The sequence below is a fragment of the Muscardinus avellanarius genome, assembly GCF_963383645.1.
Source record: "Muscardinus avellanarius genome assembly, chromosome: 3".
In the NCBI taxonomy this organism is placed as follows: domain Eukaryota; kingdom Metazoa; phylum Chordata; class Mammalia; order Rodentia; family Gliridae; genus Muscardinus; species Muscardinus avellanarius.
The window spans coordinates 145,298,787-145,318,721 of NC_137788.1; the positions used below are offsets into that span (position 1 = coordinate 145,298,787).

The 19,935-nt window shown below is 41.9% G+C and overlaps 1 protein-coding gene across 1 annotated transcript in view; it reads right to left on the reverse strand.

The window, feature by feature from the left end:
* The window catches only part of LOC308260840 (endophilin-A3), a gene marked incomplete at both ends in the record, with an annotated part of 376,419 nt that overhangs the window by 101,189 nt on the left and 255,295 nt on the right, over nt 1-19,935 (reverse strand). Inside the window, 2 exons of the mRNA XM_080692395.1 lie at nt 465-576; nt 13,314-13,471. Of these exons, the coding sequence (XP_080548521.1) occupies nt 465-576; nt 13,314-13,471 (270 nt within the window). The remainder of the gene's footprint in view (nt 1-464; nt 577-13,313; nt 13,472-19,935) is intronic.

Here is a 19,935-nt window from a genome sequence, read left to right on the forward strand (position 1 = left end):
AGCCTTAAATTATACTTGCACCCCAAACTGTCCTCAATTGTAAGACCCCGAACTACAATAAGCAGGACTCTCTCCTCTCACTCAAGAGAGACCCCTTCTCCTTTTACTAAGAGTACATTCTCACATCTGCAGAGAGATAACGTAGACATCTCAATGGAACCAATACATCTATTAACTTGATCTGGCTGGGCACGTCACTCTGCTTCTCAGGATTTCTGCAGAAAATAAAAAATGACCCATGCTTTATAGAACTCAAGATGAGGACACAGTCAAACATGTTTGCGGCCCATGGCTGAAAGTGAAAGGTGTTTTCCCAATATTCTTTCCCACCAGTCTTCAGATCAGGTGCCGCATAATTAGACATCTCTGAGGATCACATCATTGTTAAAGTCAGTTTCAGAAATGTGTATATGTGATTTCTAACTCTGGGCTCCAAGCACTCACAAGCGAAGTCCGTGCCTCACCTCCTCCACACGTGACGGTGCAGGGGAAGAAGTCGGTCTGTCTCCACTGATGACTGATGGGTTGGTAGAAGAAAAACTGGACCATGCTGTCTTTGGCCACGGTATACCTGGTCTGGACAGAGAGAACTGTGATGCACATTTTTAAGCAGTGAGCTGTGCTGTTCACACTGTTCAAACTGGGGTAAAGATGCCGCATCTGGGTAGATAACCCCACCAGAATTCCAACAAACTCTGGAGCATGATGGGAACATCTTAAGATGGGCTGGCACTTCATTGAGATCTGTCACGATTTAGATCTTCATTTAGATCTGTCCTGGAAACTCCGATGATTCTCAGCAAATCTCCCTGGAGTCATTTCCCAGGCAATTCCATGCCTGTGAATGGGCGCATGAAAATGTCTCTATTTACTTATTTAATATATTTTCTTCTTGAAACAGTTTGATTTTAATTTCCAAGATGACAGGGGTTGAGACTTAATCTGGGTTTGCTCAGAACAAGACATATAATTGGGATCCTTATATTTTTAAGAGCAATATCTGTCACAGTTCCTCTGAAAAAATCCCAAAGGCACAACGACAGAAACTCACCTCGAGTGCACACAGATGCACAGTGCTCCCTATGAACCCTGTGGTACCTGATCAAAAGGGAAGGGAGCTGCTAAGAGCGAACAGCTGTAGACGAGGCAAGTTCACTTTCAGGCGCTTTTACTCAAACACCACACTCTCTCTCCTTTTATCTTTTCCTTCCCTACTGATTGAACGAATTCATGAACTGAGAGAAACTCCCAGAGTGTGACATAAAGAGCAAAAGAGAGAAAGTAAAATCACACAGAGTACAGATCCTGAAATGCCCACGCACAGAGGTCATCGCTGTGTACCTCAAATCACCAAGAGAGCAGATTTGAAGTGTTCTCACCACAGAAGAATACCAAGTATGTCAGCATAACAGCAAAACCTCTGAAAAAATGTTACTGGTTTAAAAAAACCCAAGAAATAAATTTTTAATGAGAAAACAAAAAGAATAATTCATGACATGAGAAAATATTCACACTATATTTAGTGGAAGAAACAGCTTACAAAATAACATAGCTTAATTTTTAAAGGAAAAATTTAGAAGATTAACAATCTGCTACAATATTGCTAAAAAGCTAGAGACAACAGAGAGAATAAATATGGGTAATATTTTATTATATAATTGCAAAGAGTTTCCTAGACCACGAAAAGACAGTAATCTTCATTTTAAAAAATACTCACTGAGCCAGGCATGGTGGTGCATGCCAGTAATCCCAGAACCTGGGAGGCTGAGACAGGAGTATTGCAGGTTCAAGGATAGCTCAGCAATCTAGTGAGACCCTGTTTCAAAATAAAATATACAAAGGGCTAGAGATATAGCTCAGAAGTAGAATGCTCCTGGGTACAATCCCCAGTAAAACACAAACACACACACACACACACACACACACACACACACACACACACACTCTTACTCACTGAGTTCTGAGCAAACATTTAACAATATAATAAGGATTAAAAAAAATCCTAAAAGTTACCAAAAAAAGAAAAAAATGATTTCCTACAAAGGAGGTATCAGATTTCTTATAAGCAATATAGGATATGAGAAAGCATTATCATATTTCTGAATTGATAAGGAATAAGAATTTTGGACCTAGAATTCTACAATAAAATTGTTAACCAGAAATCAATGATCAATGATCAATCTGTCATCAAATTATCAATCATTAATAAGTGAAATCAATCCAGGCGTGGTGGCACACGTTTGTAATCCCAGTAGCTGGGAAGCTGAGACAGGAGGACCACATGTTTGCAGCAGCCTCAGCTATTTTGTGAGGCCCTCCACAACTCAGTGAGACCTGTTTCAAAAATAAAGGACAAAATATAGGGCTGGGGGGCTGGAGGTAGAATGGCCCTGGGTTCAATCCCTAGTACCAGCAAAAAGAAAAAATAATAAATAAATAAGTGAAATTAAGATATTTACAGACATAAAGAAACGAAAACTTTATCATCTAAAGATACTTATTAAAACCATTTTAGGATGGAATCACTTAGTTCAAGAACTAAGATAAACACAGAAGAAAGTTGGGAGCTGCCAGAAGCAATAGTGTGAAGTCAGTAAATCTCATAAATTAATCTAAACAGGGGTTGAGGTGGAAGATAATAGCTTGAAGCATTTAATTATAAAATGGTAAGAAAATTCCAGATTGAAGATATGAAAGGGAGGGAAGGGTACGGTAAGGGGTGGAAACAGTACAGGGTTTACCAACGAAAACCACCAGCAAAGTGTGCTGCTTCTGGCTGTGGCAGAAAGGCTCATTTATGATGAATCCTCCCACAGAGCACAAAGAAAAAGACTATGTAAAATATTTTTAAATGTATTTTAAGGCCTCACAGCACTGCCACACTGGGAAGACTTTCAGGGGCGAGATCCCAGATGCGAAGGGAACCCAGAAACATGAGTACACATTTGGCACCAGGTTTGGCACCACCTTTCGGCAGGAGGCATTTTCCAATGCGTGAGTGGTGACGGAGAGCTCAGAAGCTGCACAGACCTGTCATCAGATGCATGAAGCTGAAGCAGTGAACACCAGAGCTCAGGGCCTGCCAAGGTGAGGGCGGGGGGATTGGCCGCCCCGGGCTCACTGCCGGGACACTAGAAGCTGGGATCCTAGGAATAAAAACAAACTGGAAACAGACCAACTTTCAAAGGGAATGAAGCTCAGGTCCAAATCATTTAAATTCCTTCTTGGATGAAGGTGATTGGGTCCTAACCTAGCTATCTTTTTAGAAGCAAAAATAACCCAGTCACAAATTATATCTATCATGTTTTATGCATAATATACAGCACATACTTTAAAAATAGCTAGGCACATGAAAACAGAATTTCATAATGACCAAAAATAGAAACAAGAATTTACAAACCTAATTACAGGAAATCCAGATACTAGCATTAGCTAAGAAAAACTTGGAAATTTAAGTATGGCACTAGGGCCCTTACCACTCTATCCTTGGCTTTGTATCTTGTTTCCTCACGGAAGAGCCTAGCAACACCTTATGCCCTTCGTAAGACATAAAACATCAAGTTTGGCACAAAACTTTTGCTATTGGCTCTGTTTTAAGAGAATCTGGATTAAGATACTACATTGTTTGTTTGTTTGTTTTTGTTTCTTTGGTATTGAGGATTGAACCCAGAGGGATTTTACCTCCAAGTTATATCCTCAGCCTGATTTTATTTCTTATTTGGAAACACGTTCTCACTAAGTTGTGGAGGGTTTCACTAAGTTTCAGAGGCTGGCAGCAATCTGTCTCAGCCTCCCAAGTACTGGGGTTACAAGCATGGGCTATTGTGCCCAGCTTAAGATGCTATAATTTAAATGTTTGAGAAATTAAATGATAAGACAGATAATTTTACTAGAAATATACTTTAAAGTATAATAACTTAAATATTTCAGTGGGTGGATTTAACAGTAGATTACACTGGAGTTTGGCAAATATTTTCTTAGAGAGTCAGACGCTAAACATTTTAGGTTTCCGGGCTATATGATTTTTATTATAACTTGCCAGCTCTGCTGGTAGAGTGCAAAAGTATCCATCAACAGCATGTATGCAAGAAAAAGGTGGCTGTGTTCTAATAAAACTTTATTTACCAAAACAGATGAATGGCTTGCTTCACCGTAATCTGCTGATTCTTGGATTCAATGCACTTAAGCAGTAAAATGGCAAATAAGAAGCAGAAATTAGACATATTGGATAAAGGTAAAATTATAATTGCAGTCCTAGAAATGGAGATAAAGTAACTTGGGATGGACAGAAACTAACCTAAGGGAGAAATGTGTGAGAATCTCCAGAGATACATGAGCCTCAGGTCGAATAAAATCACTAATTACATCATAGTCTAACCAAAACAGAAAACACTTAAAGAAAAAAGGCACAGTGTTTTTTGTGGTACTGGGGATTGAATTTAGGGGCATTCTACTTCCAAGCTACACCCCTGGTTTGTTTGTTTTTATTTCAAAATAAAGTCTTGCTAGGTTTCTGAAAATCTCACTAAGTTGCTGAGGCTAGTCTTGAACCTATGATCTTCCTGTCTCAGACTCCCAAGTACTGGGATTACAGGCATGCCCTACCAAGCCCAGCTGACACACTACTTTCTAAGGAACAAAAATCAGACCGGCAGCTGACTTCTCAACAAAAGAAATGAAATCCAGAAGATAATAGATAGCTTCAAAATGCTGAAAGATAATAGTTTCATAATGATAAAAGGGTCAATTGACTATGAACAGAAAATGATTCTAAATGTAAATGTACCTAAAAATCTACCTCAGAATATATGATGCGGAAGCTTCAGGAATCAAATGAAAGTCAAATAAATACAGCAACTAATAGAATAAGCAAACAAAAATTAGTAAGGCTATAATTTAGACTAACACAACTAATAACCATGACCTAATTGATATATGTAGAACACTGTACCCAGTAATAGAAGATTCCACACTGTATTGTTCCAAAATTGTTTATAATATTTTAAAATTTGTTGAACCTTTATTTGAAAATTTGTTGAACACAGAATGTCCTCCAGGTGCTGAATAAAGCAAAGATTTCTTAATCAGGGTATAAGTACCACAAAACGTAATGTTGAAGGTGATATACTATATTACAATAAAACTAATAGCTTTTGTATGAGGAAATTGATATTCCTAAATCAAGAAAAGCCATAAACACAAAATAAAGTGGAAAATTTTTAGCTCTAAAAGCCAAAGATACAAGATCAAGATAACCCACATAAAAGTAAAGGAATAGAAATATAAATTGATAAAAAGAATTTTTAAAGTCTTAGGAAATTTATCAACAAAACTAAACCCTAGTACTTAGACCTCAGAGACGATCTGTGGGTGATTTAAACAAAACAAAAATTTGACAAGGAAATAATAAACATCTTCAGAAATGGAAAAGTCACAGAGGAGCAGTAGAGTGGTTATTTAATGATATGGGGACACTGTAGTGATATTTGAAAAGTTAAGTTGTAAAATTAGATAAAACAATTCTCCCGAAAAATGGAAATTGAGAAATTAGCTCCAAGAGTAAGCCTAAGAGACCCTGAAACTGTTTCTAAATCCTCTCCATTAGTATTGAAAAGACAGTAAAAAAAGAAAGAAAAGGAATCAAAGCCAGATGATTTACAGAAAGAGATAATCCTATTGTAACAGACATGTTTGGATACCTATGAGATGAGATGTATGAGATGAGATGTATGGGATGCAGCTATGGACCTCAGCAGAACATTCTCGCAGGTCCCGTCTGCAACCACAGTGATCCGTTAAACAGTAAGGATTCATCTACAGTACACGAAGAAGCATGAACCCCGCCTTATTACGGAAAGGGCATCATTCCCATACACAGAAGAAAAGCTATCATATGGTCCCCCCTCCCAGCTTGGCCTTGAGATAGGATGGGAACCAAATCAACTTAGAAAATACTCATCTTTCTCCACGGAGCCTGACTAACAAAAGTCCGTACAGAAAACAAAGATAACAATAACCTTCAATGAACACAAGTTGAACACTAAAGCTTCCTCTTTGCACTCTCACTAACAATTTCCCAGGCACCCACCCGCCACTTTCTGGTCCCCAGGGCAGACAGCTCCAATGACAGAAGAGATGCTCTGACGGATGGATTGCCAACTTGACTAGATTATGAAACACCTAAGATTCTGTGGCTTTGGGTGTGCTGATGTGATGACTGCTTTATGTAACAGCAGTCTGAAGGGGGAAGTCCTGCCCTGAATGTGGGCGGCACTGTTCTGACAGGTGCTGAGCCTGGATAAAAAGGAGAAAGCCATGTGAATATATGGGGCTCTCACCTTCAGCTTCTCAAACTCAACCTTCACCATTGTTTCCCAAGGGAGTTTCCTGGTTCTTCCATCTTGGACTGGGACTGTGTTATCGGTTGCTCCTTTTCTGAGACTCCAGCTCTTGGACCGCTCCACCAGCTGTGGTTTCCCCCTGCTCTCCACTACGCTGCTTTGGACTGTAAGCTGATTTGATGAATCCCCTTTTTCACCATATACATCTCCTGTGATGTATACACACACACACACACACACACACACTTAGCAAAGAACTGTATTTGTGACTACCAGAACAGTATTTGAACTTCTTTAACTAGACATTTCCTTCAGCAGACCACTTTCTGCCTTTGTGATTAGCGGGAGACACAGGATGGAATGGAATCCTGATTCAGTGACACGATAAAATAGATGAATTTCTGCTTCTGTTGGCACTGCTATGGGTTGACTCGTGTACCCACCAAAAAAAAAAAAATGTTGAAGTCTTTGCCCTCAATGTGATCTGACTTGGAAGTCAGGTCTTTACAGATGTAATCAAGTTAAGCTGAGGCCATTAGGGCAGGCCATTAGGCATCCAATATGACTGGGTGTTTAAGATAAGGGGGATTTGGACACAGAGGCGGACAAGCACAGAGGGATGACAAGAAAGAAGACGGGGGGGTGGGGGGGAGGCCTCTGCTATCAGAATTGAAGAGGCAGCAGGAGACAGATCCTCCCCCACAGCCATCAAAGTAACCAATCCTGCCAACACCTTGATTTTGGACATTTAGACTCAGAACTGAGATGATAGATGCCAGTGTATGAGAGATTCAGTTTGTGGTACCCTGCTATCAGAGCCCTAGGACACTAAGGCAGCCACTGCTATAATGGCTTGCTGTGTTTGAACACCTGGGAAGATCTGAATTCAGTCACCACCTGCACTGGCCACAGGCCATGAGAGAAGCCGGCAGATGGAGTCCACTTGTCCTGGATCAAGTTAGGTGTGCTATCATATCTACCAAGGTAAGCCAGATCCTGAAGGTGAGGTCGGAGGAAACCCCAGATGGAGAATGTATGGCCAAAAGCTAGTGGAAACGCAACCCAGAAAGCATTTTCCTACAGAAACACACAAGATCTAAATGGAAGAAAAATGATGCGCTGAGAAGACAGCTGGCAGAAAAAGGAAGATTTCAGGCCACAAAGAAGATACCTCCACTCTGTCGGGGCCCACTCGGCTGGACCGAGATGGCACCCAGGCTTGTTGCCAGCGTGGATTCAAGATGGTGCCTAGGCTTGCAGCCAAGTCATGAGACTCACAAGATGGACGTCTCCTTAAGCATGCGCAGTGTGCCATGCTACGTGCCTGCAGAATGATAAGTGACGCCTACCACCAGCCTGCCTATGAGAAAGTCAGAAGTGTGCATGCCCTAACTGTGAAAGCTTGGGGTTGGTAGGAAATAGAAGGAGGGATTATGATGCTGATATATATTGTTGTACGCATTGTCAGACATATTAGAAGAAGGAAGAAGAGACATGTTAAGGATCCATTAAAGAAGAATTCATATTTCAGCTGAAAAGGTGTCTGTGTCGTTCTCTAAGCCCCTGCGGGTCGGAGTCTTGGGGGACGATACCACTCCAGAGATGTATGTGTGCATGCTTTAAAAGAGGAAAAGGCTGGAGTTAAAAATTAACCACAGAAAGAGATGGCTTCATCCAAGGCATTTACCTTTATGAGATATTCTCAGAGGAATATACTTAAAGTTGGTATTTATCACATCTGCTCACAGAGGCAGATGTTTGATAAATTCTTCCTGAATAAATAATGCCTATCTGATTGCCCAATCAACCAAGCAGGGAGCATCAATGACTCAGTGGAGACTTTTTACTGCTCCCTGGTGGCGACAGGTATTATATTAAAGGGGAAAAACAATCAGACCCCATAAGGTCCCAATGCAAAACATCCCCAGCACAACAGTTCTGTGACAGGGGTCATCATTTAGATTATCCTGGAAAACAAGACTATATCGTGAGGCTCCACTGGAAAAAAAGAGAAGGTACAATTTTCAGGAATGGTACAACCATTATTCTTAATGAAATGAGCCAGTGCCAGAAAGTGAAGGGTCCTGTGTTTGCTCTCATTATGTAGAAGCTAGAGAGAAATCAGGATATAGGAGGGACTCTAGATATAGGAGGAGGGAGCCCACTGGAGTAGTGTTGGAGGTTTAGGAGAGGAATAATTAATGAACAAAACACTTCCATTGATGCTATATGCATACACAAAATTATCAGCATCCATCTTATCATGTACAGGGAAGGGGACGAAATGAGGTGAGAGCCCGGGAGAAGCTCACCAAGCGCTGTGTCCACGTGTGTCCCTATCACTCTGAACTTCATTATTGTGTGTGATTATAATACACCAATAAAAGTATTATTTAAAGAAAAAAGAATAGAGCTTTATTTTTTCTTATTGGGGTAGTGAGTTGCTACATTTCTTAACCTGAGCAGCAACAGCTACAAGACACTGTAACATCGGTCTCTTGTCGACATACTTTAGGAATATAGCAGCTTTCAACACGGAATTTACTGAAAGTTCAGGAAATCAGGCCTGTTGTGTGAATTGTGCGAGTGACATGCTCCAACACAGCCCAGGGTACCTACATATCTGCCCCAGCGGCACAGGGGAGGCAGTGCTGATCTTCAGCGGTTCATGATGGACTGGAGTGGAAAGAGGCCGGGTCCAACACAGGTCTGTCGGCCTCCAGTTACAGTGCCGCCATGACTCCACTGTTGGACAGGCCAGGCAGAGATAAGCAGAAGCAAGGAGTTCCTTATCTTAATAACAGCCCAGGCTGGGCCACTCTACAATGTTTTTTTTGTTTTTTTTTTTTTTTTTTTTTTTTGGTGGTACTGGGGTTCCTGGAAGCCCCTCTTCTTCCTACGGGCTACACTCCCAGACCTATTTTATATTTTTGAAACAGGGTCTCTTATGCCAGCACGGCTGGCTTCGAACCTGCGCGATCCTCCTGTCTCCGCCTCCCAAGCGCAGGGATTACAAGCGTGCGCCACCACGCCCGGCTGACTCTACAATGTTTTGAACTAAAAAAAAAAAAAAAAGTATAACCGATGGAGAAGGATATTTCCTAGAAACCCACAGGATTTGGACAAGCTCCCAAGTCCAGGTAAAATAACACCAGAGCCAGTCTCCCTGCATTGCCAATTCTGCCAGATTCCCCTCCCACCAAGCGCATCCATGAAAGAAGATGGCTGCAGGCAGGAAAGCGAGTTTTATACATGCATCAGTGGTGTGCAACATCTTTTTTGATAAAGGTCATTTTTTAAACAACTTTTTCAGGCTAGAGAGTTCAAAACTTTTCAGAAACTGAAGTTTGAGGATGCCAGAATTCAGAGACAGGAAAATTGAGGACTGAGTACTAATTCAGACAGCAGACAGCAAACTGTTAAAACATACTCTATTAGGCAGGACATGGTGGGGCACGCTTGTAATCTCAGCATTTGGGAGGCTAAGACAGGAGGATTTGGGTTCGCAGACAGCCTCAGCTACCTAGTGAGGCTCTTTACAACTCAGTGAGACCCTGTTTCAAAAAAAAAAAAGAAAGAATAAAAAATAAGCCTAGGGGTGTAGCCCGAAGGTAGAATGCCCATGGGTTCCATTTCCAGTACGGCAGAAATAAATAAATAAACAAACAAACAAACAAATAATATACTCTATTAAGTGGTCAATATACAACTCAGGCAAGAAGGTGTGAAATGATTTTAACTATGCAAATGGTACATAAATTTCTTCTCTTAAAAAGTTATTGTTATTGTTATTTGGGTACCAAGGATTGAACCCAGTAGTATTCTACCTCTGAGTTGCACCTCCAGGCCTTTTTACTTTTTATTTTAAAACAGAGTCTCAATAAGTTGCTGAGGCTGGCCTCAAACCTGTGATCCTCTTGTCTCAGCCTCTTGGTACCGAGAGCACAGGTGTGTGCCCCCATGCCCAGGACTTAAAATGAGTTAGATATTATGGGAGAAGCTAAGACCACTGCACCCAAACACTCTCCCCCCTGAAATAACCACTGTTGTTTCCACTTTGGGATATATCCTTCCAAATATTAAAAAAAAGTAAACACATATGTACTAGAATTGGGAAGAGGTTTTAAAATGTATTAATATACCAGTATTGGGAAAGATTTCCAATTTTGAAAATATATCGTTTGTACTAAAGAAAGCCAGGACTGGCGGGAAGAAGGGACTTGTAATTTACATTTCTAAAGAGAAGGAAAGAAAGCCTAGCCAGGGAAGAGGTCTCTTTACATTTCTAAGGAGAGACAGATGGGAGGAAATCCCAGGTCCCAGAGAAGCAATTTAACACATCTTGGGAGAGTAGCAAAAGGTGTAGAGGTCTGTGTCCGGAGATGGAGACAGCAGAAAACTGGACTAAGAGATAGGGCAGCATATCTACAGATCAAAGGACCTGCTGCAGACTTGGTCAAGATAAAAACACTCCGTAAACTGGGGTTCTTTGGTATATTCATTCGAGTTGCCCCCTTGTGCCACTCTCAGGCACAGGGCTGTGACTATCTCCTGTATTTCTATCTTTTTAAATAAACTTCTTTAAATCTTCAGCAACTGTCCAAGCTATGCATATTTATTCTTAGCTTAGGACAAGAACCTGTGGTTTCTTTCTGGTTTTGGTCATTTTGGATTTGTTATGGTTTGAGGGAAAGTGTGTCCGGGACCCTAGCAGGGGTTCCCGGGAACAGTTTCCCCACAACCATACTCTCCCAATCCATTACAACATACATATATACATGTACATGTGTGCATGCACTCATAATATGCACTCCTAAAAGTATACAGGTGATGCTCACATGTGCTTCCATATATGATAGTAATAATCAAGAGCTCTTCAGGGGCTCTCCATGCTGACCAATATCTTGACATATTAATCTTCGTATTTCTGCATCTTAACACCATACTGAAGTCTCTTACTCTATCAGAAACCTCCACATTGACTTAAGAAGTATACAGATTCTCTGGAGAGCAGTTAAAAGAGAAAAATTACTCTGTGTGTGTGTGTGTGTGTGTGTGTGTGTGTGTGTGTGTGTGTGTGTGTTCACTACTTGAGGATCAAATGGGAAAGCCCTAATTTATGCCATAAAATGGACCAGAGAAAGAGGCCAAAGGCTGATACGGCTCCTCCAAATTTTTCACAAGGTGACTGTCAGAGAAGCACCTTAAGTCAATGCCATAAGGACCTAAGACAGAAGTCACAAACTTCACTGTCCAGGGAGGCAGGCAAGTATTATAAACACCCGGGGTGGGACAAAAGGCAAGCGACTCTTTAATGTCAGGGCTGCGGTAGGCAACAATGAGGACCCAAATAAATGCGAGAGGGCACCGACCGCACGGGCAGGGGCTACCCGGCCACAGCCCCCTTTTGCCATGGTTCAGTGTGTGCCAGTTTTCAGGTCTTCTTGTTTTGAAAGAAAGCAGGGAAAAAAAAAACCCAATATTTTCATTTAAGAGTCCCTTGACTTTTCAGTTTTGACCAGTTAAAATCCAGAGTTTCACAGAGGACATCAACATCCTGCAAGCCTGGCCTTGGCTATCACAGCTCAGGCCGGATGTGGCATCAGGAATGCAGAGCAGGTGGCAGCTTTCCTCAACGCCACACCTCCCCCTCTGCCCAAACAGTGAAGTCTCAATGACACACTCTGACAAGTTGGCGGGCAGAACACAGACAGCTTGTTTGAAAGTATCTGGGGCTTTTTTTTCCCCCTTTCCTAAAGGCATCACTGGCAATTGGGGAGATTTTCTTTCTTCCTTTTACATTTTGGAAGTTTTCTGAAAAGGAAGTGGGTGAAACCACCCACTAAACTATGCGTTTCTTTTCATTTCTTAGGCACTTCCAATCCATCAGAAGAGTTTCAGGATACTTGTCGGTTATGAGAAGGGCCTTCCTTGTAAGTAGAGGGGCCTGATATTATACAAGCTTCAGCCAAGAGAAAATGCCTGGGTTTAGCCAGAGAGGGGCATGGGCTCCGGGTTCCAGAGAAGTAGAGTGCACTGAAGGTTCTTGAGACAGGTGCTGGGCATGGACTTGTCCTGGGGAGGAGCCCTGGCCTTGGATCAGCTCTAGGGACAGAGAGTGGCAGCCAAGGAGGCCTTTGTCCTCGGCTCTTGTTTGCTAGAACAGTGTGTATGAACACAGCCCATTTCCACCAACCTGCATCCAGAGATTAGAAACTGAACATGGCAACTGTAAGTATGAACACAAGATCATTCTTTCCCTTAAACAAATGGACTTTAACTCTTAGGGTTGAGGAACTGATACTTGAGAAACAATTTTGGGGAATGAATTGTCAAGATGTAAATACTGATGATACGTGCTCCGTACAGAAACAACCACTGATGGCAAGCTCACTGTTTTTTCTTTCTCTTTCTTCCCTCCCTCCCTCCCTCCCTCCCTCCCTCCCTTCCTTCCTTTCCTCCTCCTCCTCCTCCTCCTCCTCCTCCTCCTCCTCCTCCTCCTCCTCCTCCTCCTCCTCCTCCTTCTTCTTCTTCTTCTCTCTCTCTCTCTCTCTCTCTCTCTCTCTCTCTCCCTCCCTCCCTCCCTCCCTCCCTCCCTCCCTCCCTCCCTCCCTATCTCTGGTGGAACTAAGGATCAAACCATGAGCCTCATGCATGCTAGGTGAGAACTCTACCACTAAGCTATGCCCCAGCCCGTCATTAATTATTATCATCATTATCATGGTACTGGAGATTGAATCCAGAAGAATTTTACTTCTGAGCTACATCTCAAGTTCTGTGTTACTTTTTATTTTGAATGGGGTTTTACTAACTTGATGAGGCTGGCCTGGAACCTGCAATCTTTCTGTCTCTACCTCCTAAGTACTGGGACTATAAGCATGCATCATCACGCCCAGCTTTAAACATACTGTTTTTAAAATCAAGATGTTCTGGGCTTCATAGTCCTGAAGTTTCTGAAGCAGACCATCCTACCTTGAAGATGAAGTCAGCCATCAGAGGTCCAGGAATCTTAAAGGTTTCCCTGTCTGGGCCCTTCTGAAATTCAACCGTTGTGTTTTCTATCACGAAGACCCCGGGGTTGTTAAAGCTGTGTTCTCCTTTGGTTCCTTGAAGAGTTTTCGATTCAATAACTAAAATTAAAAGACAAAATTTAAGTAAGACAGCTATCCTAGTGGCATTTTATTTCAAATGACATTTTACTAAGCACAGTATCAGTCAGTGATAGCAACACAATATCAAAATATCCACTCAGTTTACATAGCTTGATTCATATTGGTAGAAAAGACATTGAATTTTGAGTTGTCCATAAAAAGGCACTAACAAGGGTGGTAGACCAAAATAGCTGTAAACAATTTTTTTGTCCATTTGTTTTGGGTACTGAGAATTAAACCCAAGCATATTTTACCTTAGAGCTACACTCCCAGTTTTTTTTTAATTTTATTTTTTTATTTTGAAACAGACTATCTCTGAGTTTCTGAAGCTAGCCTCAAACATGTTTTCTTGCTGTCTAAGCCTCCCAAGTACTGGGATTACAAGTGCCATAATTTTTTGGAGCTGTTTCTACTATTACAAAGGGAAAAAGAAAACTTTTCTTTCCTGGCATTTTTTTTCATGTGGCAGCTGAAAACATATAGTAAATAAAGCCATGCCTATTTGCTTATTACCGTTCAGAAGATCTTAATTTTTTCTTATTCAGAAAAAAATGGTGAATCTCAAATTTGCCTGTGTGTGTGTGTGTGTGTGTGTGTGTGTGTGTGTGTGTGTGTGTGTTACTGGGGACTGAACCCAGGAATGTTTTAACACTGAACTAAAACCCAGCCCTTTCTATTTCTAATTTAAAACAGGGTCTCACTACGTTGCTGATGCTGGAAACCAATTTGGGACCCTCTTTCTCAGTCTCAAAAATACTGTGATTACAGATGCGTAACACCACATGCAGATAAAATTTGCTTTCATAAAAGCTTTTCATTTATATATATATTTTTATTGGTACATTGTAGTCATACATCTTAATGGAATAAAAATAATCTTGTGGAGATATACATGCACTCATCACCCAATTAAAAGCTTTTCATTTTTAAATAATTATAAATTCACAGAAAATTGCAGAAACAGTAGAGAGAGGTCATCTTTTCCAGTAATTATACCTTATACAATTAAAGAACAACAACAAACGGGGAAAGTAGCATTGGTAACAGTGTGCCCATAGCTGGACGCCATGTTTGGGACAGGGCCTCACCAACTTAACAGGTTGACCTCAGACCTGGGTCCTAAGGACTGAAAATGGCATGATACCGTAGTCAAAATACAGAACCCTGACACTGCCACAAAGATCTCCCCTTCTAGGGTGATCTCTCTCCTACAGAAAAATATTTGCCCACCATTGGACATAATAGTATTTCTGTTCTATTTAAACATTTCTTTTTTCCTCCCTTTCTTTCAAGTGCCACCAAACCTGGCAGACCTGGTCTGAAGTTGGGAGAGACAATAAAGAAACACACCACCTGGGCGGTGTACTGGGGCGCCTGCATTTCTGGTGCCAGCTCTTTCTCTAACTCACTGTCTTGAGATTTTGTTACTTCATTTCCAAAGCGAGGGTTCAATGGATGCTCTCCCATGCCTGACCCTACTCCAAAACCTCTATGTGACTCAGTGGTACCTTAGCAATCTTCAGCCATCCCTATCACCAGGCTCGACAGAATCAAAACTCTGTTTTGTTTCAAACTTAGAAATGAGAAGCTGGTTGTAAAAAATGACCACGTGGCCCTACGAGGAGCTCTGGTCTGTGCACTGCTGGGCTCTGGCTCCTTCCATTTACTGCATTTTCTCTCTGCCAAGGATCAGCTGCAGGAATCTGAGCACCGTGGACACACCACATCCCAGGCATTAGGAGACATCCCTGATTGTCCCTGACAGCCAGGCCGGGAGTTTTCCTTTTTCCAGTTCAAAGGCTGGACGTGAACTCCTTGATCTGGAGGAGTCATTAGTGGTCGAAGAATAATGCTGAATCCTTTCAGGCACACAAAAGTCCAACTTCTCTGGCCCTGGTCTCCATGACCGCAATGGATTTTTGGAAAGTGTGAGATTAAATTCATTTCCTAGTTCCAATGAAGATCTAAAACTGAGTGCTACAGAGTGAGTTGTCAGTAAAAGAGAAGTGGGGAACCAGAGATAGCAAACAGGGCCTACACTGGATGAACTAGGTATCTATAGTAAAGGAGAGAAAGCATTGGGGATGAAGGCAATATCCAAACACAGGGTGAAGCCGGGTATCACCCATCCTCACAGAAGGCTTGAAAGATCCCACTTTCTAGCCTGAGATGCAGCCTGAAGAGATCAGATTAAATTCACATAGCACAGTGGGCTCTGCTCTGCGGAGTGATGGCTTTACCACTCGCTGACTTCCCGGAGCCAGCTGTCCAGGATTCATCATGATGTGGTGTTGGGGGCAGGGGTGTGAGATCCAGGAGATGATCTTGTAGAAGAAACAACTGGAAGCTGTGACATCCACCCTTCAGGCCAAAGCCTGGCGTTTCTGTTACTTTGGCTTTGGTGGTCTGTTTTAAATGTGGCGTCTATCCCATTAGACTCCCAGTTTTTAAGATGTTCGGTGACAAGGATACAAAAACACAAGAAGCAATGCCGATTTTCGAGTCTGTGTAAATTCCTCAAGCCTCCTCCACTGAAATGGATGCTTGATATAAAATACCTGATCTCTAGAAGGCAGACCCTGGCTACATAGCTAGGAGGCAGAAAGCGGATGATCTGGCCTCAGAGCAGCTGAGGCAAAGGTGGGTAAATTCAGATGGGTGGAGTGATTTGAGAAAGGTGGAGATTGGGCAGAAAGCAGTTCCGAGCACGTGGGTTAGCCCAGATGCTGTGTGGGGTCCATAGGGAGGTGGAGACCCAAGCCGTTCTTCCAAGGTTGTCATTTTTATTGGTGACAAATTTGCTTCTTCTTAGTGCCTCTTATGATAAATGAGAGAAAAAGGAGTTGGTGGTTTTTCAATCAACAATTCAAATGCGGTAATGACATATGGATTTCTATTTACCCTTAATTACCCGTGTGCCGACACGGTGAGATTCGAGGTTACTGAAAGCTGTACCTGCGGTCCCTGCAGCTCTCGGAGCTTACACTGACTGTTGATGCTTCTGTGGAAAGGTGGCCAAGGGGTCAGGAGACCCCAGGAGGCCTTTAGTGGCTCCCTACCCCACTACAGAGGAACAGAATCTGAGCCTCCTTCCTGCTGTCCACTGCTCCAAGTCCTTCCCTCACCAGGCTCAGTGGGGTGGGGGCAGAAAGATTGAGGAAGGTTTGGCAGGAAGCTTCAAACAGGGCGAAGACAGAACCATAAGCCAAGGCCTTCTTCCACCCTAAATCTTCACAATGCACATCTCTGATGGCGCCTTTAAATATCTTAATCCAAGTCTGTTATTTTTACTTAGTTATTTATCTATTTATTTTTGCGGTACTGGGGATGGAACCCAGGGGCATTATAACTCTGAGCTACACCCCCAGTCCCATATTTTAGTATTTTATTTTTTGTATTTTATTTTATTTATTTATTTATTTATTTATTTATTTATTTATTTATTTATTTATTTTTAGGTGGTACTGGGGTTCCTGGAAGCCCTTCTACCTCCAGGCTACACTCCCAGACCTATTTCATATTTTTTATTTAGAAACAGGGTCTCCTAAGCCAGCGCGTGCGGCTGGCTTCGAACCTGCGCGATCCTCCTGTCTCCGCCTCCCAAGCGTGGGGATTACAAGCGTGCGCCACCACGCCCGGCAGTATTTTATTTTTTGAAGCAGGGTCTCAATGAGTTGCCAAGGGCCTTGCTAAGGAGCCGAGGCTGTCCGCGAACCACAATCCTCTGGCCTCCGCCTCCTGAATGCTGGGATTACAAGCATGTGCCACCATGCCCGGCATCATGCTTGTTGTTTTTAAAAGACATGATGTCTAAAAAGATAATGGATGCTTTTGAAGGCTTCAAATTGAAGGGCTTACATTGAGAAGGATCAGTTCAGGGTTCTTTTTAACGAAGACAGCATTATAGTTACATATAAAAGGTCCCCTAAACAGTTCACCTAATGTTTGGAGCTGATGCAAATGAGTCACGAGGACTGTAATCTCAGAAGAGGATAAATCCATTGTAATAGACTTACCTGGGTGGTACCCGGGTGGCTGGAGGTAGCTCTCCCTCCCTCCCTTCACCTTCCTCCCTCTCCCCCTCTCCCCTCTCACTTGCTCCTACTCTCTGACTCCTGGACTCCGAAATGTAAAGAGCAGAGTCCACGTGATCTCCCGCTGCCGTAGCCTGAGATCCGTGGTCCCCAGCCTTACATGGACTGGCGTGAAACTCTAAGAAAATAAATCTTCTTTCCTCTAAGTCATGTGGTCAGATATTTAGATTATAGCTGCAAGAATGCTGATAGATAAAGGAAGCCATGTAACCATCACCAAGAGATCTGTTTAAATTCTAAAGCCCACAGAAGTGGGTTGTTATGGAAACGGTGTGATGAGGGCTTAGCACAGTGAATGTGCTTCTAAACATATCGAACTTCTGCCTGAGGTAGAACCATATAGTATGTGCTCATTTCATTTGGTATCCCCCTTCGTTGGTCACTGGGTACAGTATCTGTGTTTATATTTATAACCTCTATTTATGATTATCAGGCAGGATGTAGTGGAGAAAAATGCTTTTCCAATAGATAATAGAGGTTTTCAGTTTATGGCATCTTAGCCTCTCGAGTTTAGTGCTACCTAAATACATTAGGGCTGAAGTTTTGCCTGAGGGAAACTTCTTTTATAGGGATCCTGTTATTGCTTCCATTTTTAAAGGGATATATTACTGGAAATTTGGGGGCTGTGTGATCCCTATAATAAGGTGTTCAGGCTTGGAACAGGACCAGAAGCTCAGGATCTAAACACCTCCAGGCAATGCGTAGTAAATTGGACATTCTGTAATTAAATCCCATGCCACAACAAAGAGACTGAAATTAGCGTCACCGAGTGCTCTCAGTTCTGAATAATGAAGGCTTATGGAGGGTTTTAGTCAATACAGATCTGGAAGGAATGATTTATTGCTACAAAATAAACTTGATTTCAGAAATACAACTTTTTACAAACATAAATGTGAAAGATGGTTGCATAAATCAAGAAGAAAAAGCCTCTCCTGTATTTAAATATTCAGAAATGTAAACGAGATCCTTTGTAATAAAGCCAGTTCCATTCATCGGTGGAGAAGGATAATTTAGAAACACTTCCAGTGCCAATTGCAAGATGGTTCAGAAGGAAACAGTCCAAGCAACAGATCTGTCACTTTTGGAGAAATGGGAATGTTTCTGAGCTCTGTTCTTGGAGGAATGCCAGCCTGAGGGTAAAGTTATATTTAATATGCTGGTACATATTTATGTAAATGAACTTTTTGCTTCAAAGCATTTACCTTTATTTATTATGTTTGCTGTTTGCTTTCTAACTTAAAAAAAAAACAATGTTTTAAGCTGAATTTTGGAGAACTGCCTTTAGTATCACAAGAATACTGGACCCAGTCACTGTATTTTAAAATGTTTTTTTTAAACTTTTTTTTAACATATATAATGTACGTGTCATAAGACTCATTTAAGTGCTTGTTTGCTTGTCTATGTATGCAGTAGTGCTGGGGATTGAACCCAGGGACTCATACAGGCTGGGCAAATGTTTTATCACTGAGCTATACCCCAGCCCCAAAATCACCCATGCAAAATTTATAACTTCTTCCTGTGAAGATGCTGAGTATAAATATACAATAAATTACACATTTTAATAGGTTTAGGCTCGAAACATCCCCTCAAAAAATTCCAACTTAGCCAGGCTATCACCCATGACCTTCCATCCCTGTAGATTATCCATTCTGGGTTACTGCCTAGCTATGTTGAGATTTCTTTGGGGGATGTTCTGAGCCTAGACCATGGTGATAGCTTTTGTCTTGCTAAAACTTTTCCTCAGGGGACATGTGTGGATGGAATAGTAGTTCAGTATCTAAAAAATGCACAGGTGCGTGTGTAGAAACATACAACTAGAAGTTACCAAAAATGTGAGATGCATCTGGCTCTGAGAAATTCTTATGATTAAAAAAACCTAACATGGTAGGTAATCCAGCAGGAAAAACATAAAGGCAAATCTGTATGTTTGGATTCTGTGGACCTTGACTTCAGGGCTCGACAGTAGTTACAGGACTTTCTACTTTTTATGGGCAGAGTTTGCTAGACACAGCAAGCTTCTTCAAAGCCAGAGGGCAGGTCTGGTAGAGACCCACTTTCTTCTGAATAAAACTAGGGAAGTCCTGCCTGAGGCTACAAGGGCTCCTGAGTAGAGACAGAGAAAAACATGGAAATTTTCAGTTCCTTCAGGTCCTGAAAAAGCAAAAAAAACGAAGACAGAGGAGATGCTATCTGACTTCGGCCAAAGGAAACAATACCACTGCAACCCTCCCTTACCTTGAACTCTCAGCCTTCTGGGAAACCCCACATCTACTTTTAGTGGTGCCTGGACTGGAAGTCAGGATGCCTGGCAGAAACATTTCTGCTGCCTGATCAGCTAGAGTCATTGAG